A 7964-nucleotide genomic window follows, 5' to 3' on the forward strand; every position below is an offset into this window, starting at 1 on the left:
CTTCATAAAATTTAAGAATACTAAATTTGTAGTAACTGTCAAAAAAATTCTGTTTTTTTGCTTTTGTTTTGTGTTGTTAAGGAATATTCTCGTTATTGGTAAAAAAAAAAAAAAAAAGGAATATCCTCATTAATTTTTTTTTTGGTCGGGTAAGAAATAATCTTGTTAATTATTAATTTTCAGAAATTTAACTATAATTAAGCTGGTGGCCGGCATTAGGAATGCATGCAAATGATGATTTCACATTAAGTATATGATGCTATCTTTATTTTGTTTGTTTTTTAATTTAAATTTAAATTTCTGTGTGAATTAAATAGGCTGGGTTATAAATATATACAGTGGAGCTAGCTAGCTAGTGTGGTCTGATCTAGCTACAATGAGCAAACGTATCAGTGATAATGTTGATGATGAGGTGGGAAAGGTGGAGGCTTCTGCAGACATCAGAAGTAGTAGTAGTATTGGAGGATCATCAAATCGGCAATCTGGGATTTTACCAACTCATCAGCAACAGCAGCAGCAGCATGTTGTTCACAAGGTTGGAGTGCCTCTCAAGCAAAACCTCTTCAAGGAATTCAGTGCCGCCGTGAAGGAAACTTTCTTTGCAGATCAACCCTTGCGTTCTTTCAAAGACCAAACAAAGTCAAGGAAGTTTATGTTGGGTCTCCAAGCCCTTTTCCCTATTCTTGGATGGGCTAAAGACTACAATCTCTCTAAATTCAGAGGAGACCTCATTGCAGGTCTCACCATAGCAAGCCTCTGCATTCCTCAGGTACCTACCTAGCTACTTACCTTCCTTCTTCCACTGCCTATTGAGTTCAATAATTCAAACCCTATATTCTCTTATGTTTTTATTTAATGGTTGTACGTCCTTGTAAAAATTAAACAAATCGAAAATTATTTAATCAATCATTTGATTAAATAATATTCATTTCATTGTTTATTGGAAACATTGGGATCATCTATTTATTTAATCACAATTAAATGTTTTAAAGATTTTCGATTTATAAAATTTTTTATAAGATGATTTTTGAATTAAGACCTATCTAAAAGATAGATGGTTCAGATCATTGAACTACGTACAATGGGAAAACAACATCATAAGGGATCATTCAAATAAGCTTAATGTAAGGAATCCCTTAATAGAAACTATATACATATATATATCATGTACGTAATTCATTTTTAATTTTCTTATAAATAATTTCATCTTTTATCTATATATGTATGTGATCAAATTAGGATATTGGATATGCAAAGCTTGCGAATCTGCGTCCTGAGAATGGGTTATGTGAGTTCTTATATCATTAATATTTTGGTTAAAATACATATGTATATATATATATATGTCAGTACAATAGTAGTTGGTTTTGGCTTTGAATTGTACGTGATACATAATATACGTACATGCAGACTCTAGTTTTGTACCACCTCTGGTTTATGCGTTCATGGGTAGTTCAAGGGATATTGCGATTGGGCCCGTGGCTGTTGTGTCTCTGTTGCTTGGGAGTCTGCTCAAGGATGAGGTTGATCCCGATAATTATCTCGAATATCGACGCCTTGCATTCACTGCTACATTCTTTGCTGGAGTCACACAATTTGCACTGGGATTTTTCAGGTATATTTGCAGATCGATGGAATCCTTATATATATAATTACTAATTTAAAACGATTTTATACCCTATGAAGTTGAATCCGTTGGGAATGGACAAAAAACATGGAAGAAATTGCGTTGATCACTGAAAGAAGTGATCGACAGTTTTGAAAATAAAGCGCTGAGCGATCGGCACTGAATACACCAAAAAACAGTGCGGTCATCTGCTCTAAGGATTTTTTAATAACATATATATGTGGCCTATCTCTTTAATTAATTTTCCATTTAATTATTCACTAATTAATTATATATTTCGAAATGATGATCAGGTTGGGTTTCTTGATTGATTTTCTATCTCATGCTGCCATTGTTGGGTTTATGGGTGGAGCTGCCATTACCATTGCCCTTCAACAGCTTAAAGGATTACTGGGCATAAAGACTTTTACAAAGAAATCTGACATTGTTTCTGTTATGCATTCAGTATGGGCCGCAGCACATCATGGGGTAATGAATTATTGCTCAATTCATTTCAAATTTTCCATAAACTCTAATTTCATTATTAATTAGCGCGATTATATAGTTATTTAATCAAAATTTTTATTCCTTAATTTCTTACCCGCTCCATGCATCTGCTTGAATAATTTACAGTGGAACTGGCAGACTATACTAATAGGTTTCTCATTCTTGGCTTTTCTTCTCGTCACCAAGTACATCGTAAGTCGTGATTAATTTCTCCACACTACAACTACAACATTATTCAACACACACACACAATATGCACACACACACACACACACATATATATATATATATATATTATAGTTCCACCTGATGATCAAGATCAAGATCAATTTATATTCATTGAGTCCCTCAATATATAACATCGGTGCACATATGCATGATGATATTGCAGGCGAAAAAGAATAAGAAGTACTTTTGGCTGTCTGCAATTGCGCCTTTGATCTCCGTTGTCCTGTCCACCTTTTTTGTCTATATTACCCGTGCAGATAAGCATGGTGTTGCAATTGTAAGTGATTCATTTTTCATGAATATTATCAATTTAATAATTAATCTGTACTATTTCATTTTCTCTGACCAATATTATATATATTAATTGCCATTTAGAACAATCAATATTCCAAATTGATCATATATATACATATATATATCCCAATTAACTAGTTTTAATTTTTTATATTTGATCAGGTGAATGGTATAAAAAAGGGCATAAATCCACCTTCTGCTCATGAAATTTATTTTAGCGGAGAAAATGTTATGAAAGGCTTTCGGATTGGTGCTGTAGCGGGTATGGTAGCGTTGACGGTAAGCAAAAAAAATATATATATATAGAGGAAAAAACTTACCAATAATAGGGATATAAGAGTTGACTTGACATTACATGAGCAAGGTTTTATTTTGAAATTAAAGAAAGTTTCATATGTGATGAAGTCATATAAGAACATATATGTCATCATGTTATTGAATTGAGATACTAAATTAGCCATATTCTTGTTACAGGAAAGTTTCTCTCATATATATATATGTTCTCCATCTCAATCATAATCAAATCATGCATAATATGCATGTTATGCAGTTTTATCTCATAATGCTACGATGCAAATTATTTTATTCAATAAAAAGATATCTTCATCATATCTATCTTAATAAGAAATACATCGAACATGACCCAATTGTTTATATGATTATGTGATTATGTAGCAAGAACAGTTCATTATATGATAAATGACCAAATTGGTCCCTATATTTTGTTTGTCTCGATCTTATTTCAATTGGGCTCCCGGAGTATCACTTTTTTCAATTAAGTTCTTATATATAGTTTACTAATTTTTTTACAATTAGGTCCAAAATTAAAATTCCGTCAAAATTTTAGACAAAACAACGTATATGATAGCCTTTGTGAATTTAGGGGCAAAACAATCATAACTTTGAATATTTGCACTCTCGTGTTGACAAAAGCAAGGAAATTCCCCATCTAAAATTTGTATAAAATTCAAATATTGGACTTGTTTGTGTAAAATGTAGGCATCGAGCAAGGACGTGACACTGAGAAGATTGAAATTATTAACTACGATAACCCAAGTGAAACAAGCTAGGGCAAAACTACGAGGATCAATTAAGTTGGCTATTTGCCCTTAATTAGTTCTAATTGTATTCAATGCATGCATGGATCAATATATATATATAGTCTTAACGTATACGTACATACATGCATGCAGGAAGCTATAGCGATTGGAAGAACATTTGCTGGCATGAAGGACTATCAGTTGGATGGAAACAAAGAAATGGTGGCATTAGGAACAATGAACATTGTTGGTTCATTGACATCGTGCTATGTAGCCACAGGATCCTTCTCTCGTTCAGCAGTGAATTGCATGTCTGGTTGCCACACAGCAGTCTCCAACATCGTGATGTCTGTTGTTGTGCTCTTAACTCTGCTACTCATCACTCCGCTGTTCAAGTACACCCCCAACGCCATCCTCGCCTCCATCATCATCAACGCGGTCATCGGCTTGATTGATCTGAAAGCAACCAAACTCATCTATAAGATCGACAAACTCGACTTTGCTGCTTGCATGGGAGCCTTCTTCGGCGTCGTTTTCATTTCTGTTGAGATTGGTCTTCTCATTGCTGTGTCCATCTCTTTTGCCAAAATTCTCTTACAAGTCACAAGGCCACGAACTGCACTACTTGGGAAGCTCCCAGGGACTGAAGTCTACAGAAACATCTACCAGTACCCCAATGCAGTACAGATTCCTGGCATTCTCAGTATCAGAGTTGACTCTTCAATTTATTTCTCCAACTCCAACTATATTAAGGAGAGGTACGTACCCACCTATACATATCTACCTTAATTATCTACCATGCATGCAGATCCAATTAATAGATCCAGTACTACTTAAATATATTCATTTGACTTAATTATGTACAACTAGTACTAATAAGTTTATTATGTATTGCAGAATTTTGAGATGGGTAACTGATGAAGAAGAACAACTAAAGCACAAGAGTCTACCCAAAATTGACTACTTGATCGTCGAAATGTCACGTAAGTGAATCCTAGTCTCTAATTTTGTTTTTCATTCAATTCAGAGATATGATGACTCGACAATTAACATATATATATATATTATTAATTGATGATGATCATGGATTAATTTGATTTAGTTTCATTTCCTGCGCTCTTATATGCAGCTGTCACTGACATTGATACAAGTGGCATCCATGCCCTGGAAGAACTATACAGGAGTCTTCAGAAGAGAGAGATTCAGGTAATATTTATATAATTGTGTGTGTAGGATATCCATTCTCTAACTAAAGGATTGATCTTTTTTAAGTTTTGTTTTGGTTCAGATTTGTTTTCTCAAATTTATCCCGTCTTTTATCCTATTAAATCTCAGCCAAATTTAGCAAACATATACTTGTTTTAAAGTTATGCATCTCTTCTTTACAACCATATAAAGATAATTCAAATCGAAGTTCTAAAACTCAAGATAATTGTCTCCAAAGTAGGGTATACGAAACTACCAATTTTTAGTGAAAAATTTTCAGATTTTTAAAACTTCAATTCTCTTTAATTCTAATATTCCAAATTAGTTCCTATGACTAAGAAATGATAAATGATAAATTAAAATTAAAGAAAACACAACTAAAATAATTTAAAATCATAATTTAAAAAGAATTGTGGACCAAAATTAAACTTAAAAACTTAAAAAATATCGTAGACCAAAATTGAAGTGGACCAAATTTGTAATTTCCTCCCATAAATATATAGCCCATATATCTGGGCTAATTAAGCATTAAAGTAATAAGTTTTTTGTGGGGACTAGAATCTAGTTATTGAGAGAATTTGCCCCTACATTCAAGGCCAGGGATCAAATCCACCCTTCTCTGTTAGCCTTCCTTCTAACAGACAAAAAAAGAGTAATAAGTCTTTTGTTATTTGACAGCTTGCTTTGGCGAATCCCGGAACAGTAGTGATGGACAAGATTCATGCATCCAAGTTTGTCGAATTGATTGGGAAGGACAAGCTTTTCCTTTCAGTTGCAGATGCCATTCTTTCGTTGGCTCCCAATCACGAACAACCATGATATTCCATTGCCAGGGGTTGTTGAAGAATTATAAAGCTAATACACTTGTGATATGTATTTTGTTTTTCTGTTCTTTTTCATGCTTTTCGTTTTTCATTTCTCGTCAACTTTATTTCAAATCCCCACCCAATGTATAACCAAAACAGTTAACTCTGTTTTGGTTCTTACTCTGAAAGCACTTTTTTTTTTGTTTGGCCAATCAATAAATATCAAATTTCATTAAAAGAAACACTGCAGTACATACAAATATAACCAAAACCAGAATAACTCTGTTTTGGTTCTTACTCTGAAAGCACTTTTTTTTTTTTGACCAATCAATAAATATCAAATTTCATTAAAAGAAACACTGCAGTACATACAAATATAACCAAAACCAGAAAACTACGCTAGCAACAACACAACTACCTGCAACTAAAACTAACTAACTGTTAAAGGTAAAAATTGTCTCAGCCACGTGTAAGGCTAAGGTTTGATCCATATCATTACTTAATCTGAGCGAAGGGCGTGTCACCAACTAAAGATTGTATACTTGGAACGATTGTAAAGTAATTAAAAGGGTAAAAAATAAAAATAAAGGAAATCAAACACTTGCGCTTGATATGCTAAAAGTTGAGTGCTAATAGTTCTTTTCTATGCATGGGCATTCTAGGACTTGAGTGCTAAAAGTTCTGGTTTATGTCAATATGTGCTCATGTTGTTATTGATGAATAATTAAGTAAGATAAATAAGCAAGCAAACCAAAGTTATAGAAGTTAACTATCTCAAGACCCAGATCTAATAAAAATGCCCATTGGGATCGCAAGTCACAGACATAAATTGTAAAGTTAAAGAAAAGAAATGAAAATAGACTAGTAATAGACACTCAATGATTGAGAAGTAAATGTTTCCTTCATTAATTCTCAATGAGGAAATATATTCAATTTCAAGAATAAATGCAAGGAGAAAAAGTAGTAAATAAGGCTATTAATTAAATGTGTAAGAGCGAAAAAGCTTGTAATAAAGAAATAAGATCAATGCGTTAATCACAAGCGTAAAGAACAGACAAAATGAATGATCAAGTCATTTGGTAGAGAATTTTTAGAGAATAGATCTGGTTTTGTGTGTGTGTTGCTAGGGAGCCGTTACATTGGCCATACCTTTGTATTTATAATTGAATTGGGATCTCAAAACCTCAGGCAGTCTTCCCTTGGATAATTGCCACGCGTACAACTCTGAACAACCTTAAAATTATGATATTTATCCCCTTGACAGCTACAACCTGAGCTTTTGACAGCTTTATAGGTCCACGTGGCTTTGCATTTATGGCCTTATGCTTCATTGACCCTTTTGGTTTGGTATAGCCGAAAGGTTTATTCGCCGGGATGCTTTCGTTCGCTCAAACTATCCTGGGTCTGCACATGATGGGCCGCCAAATTGGGCTTAGGCCTGCTCGATCATCACCACTCTTTGGGCCTAAATTTTTGTAGATTAATGCCGGACAACATCTCTAAAAAATCAGGCACAAACATTGCCCCCCAAGTATGAGTATCTCTTGGCTTGGTATAGTCGAGAGAACGAAGACTTGATGAAATTTGGACGGGGTGAAGGGTCAAAAGCATCTGTTCGTGCGAGAAACGTCACATTGTGTCAATCTGCTGCATTAAATGCTCCTAACATTTTTTCGCATGCCTCCAGACACGTGGTGTGGCCTGATTGGCCGTGTGTCCCCTCGTATGTTCAGAGGCGGCGTCACGTCGTTTCTGTCCCGAAATCTTGATAGTTGCAACCATTATAAAGAAAGCGGTCGCTTTCTTTCTAGATCATTAAACCTCACGATTTCTGAGATTTCTTCTGATTGTTTTCGCATTCTTCATCAAATCAAATCAATAAAAAAAAAAAGTAGTCGTTTCAAGCACTTGATTACCTAGAAATGTCCATTCTTACGTATTTAGAATTCTCAAACTCTCAAATCTAAAAAAGTTTCCAAGTCTCTGAACTTTATAACCCCCTTTTGGTTCTCCGACTTAAAAAAACCCAACACTTTCATCTCTCAACCAATTTCTTCTGTTCAAATCGCTCAAGTTAGGGAAATCGAAACTTCAAAGAAGATAGGTGAGGAGGCCAAAGCCTTTAACGACGCAATTGCCTCTTTGGTTACTCGCGAGGCATTGTCTTAAGCTAAGAGTGAAGTGGTGACATTTTTTGGCATCGGTTTTGCAAAGGAGCCTGGTTTTATGGCGGCCTTAGGTCCTTACTTTATAAACAAGATGCCCATCCTTGTTGAA

The 7964-nt window shown here is 34.4% G+C and overlaps 1 protein-coding gene across 1 annotated transcript; it reads left to right on the forward strand.

Annotated features, from left to right (window-relative positions):
• Positions 1–376: 376 nt before the first annotated feature.
• Positions 377–5829, forward strand: LOC147277391 (sulfate transporter 1.3-like). The gene is made up of 11 exons (XM_086255631.1): positions 377–769; positions 1240–1288; positions 1411–1615; positions 1921–2095; positions 2240–2305; positions 2505–2618; positions 2798–2914; positions 3829–4433; positions 4573–4658; positions 4805–4881; positions 5560–5829. Exons 1-11 carry the CDS (start codon positions 377–379, stop codon positions 5698–5700), a joined length of 2028 nt encoding a protein of 675 aa, XP_086111757.1. The 3' UTR covers positions 5701–5829.
• The last annotated feature ends 2135 nt before the right edge of the window (positions 5830–7964 follow it).

This window comes from Dryas octopetala, chromosome 8 (assembly GCF_963921425.1).
Source record: "Dryas octopetala chromosome 8, drDryOcto1.1, whole genome shotgun sequence".
Taxonomy (NCBI): Eukaryota; Viridiplantae; Streptophyta; class Magnoliopsida; order Rosales; family Rosaceae; genus Dryas; species Dryas octopetala.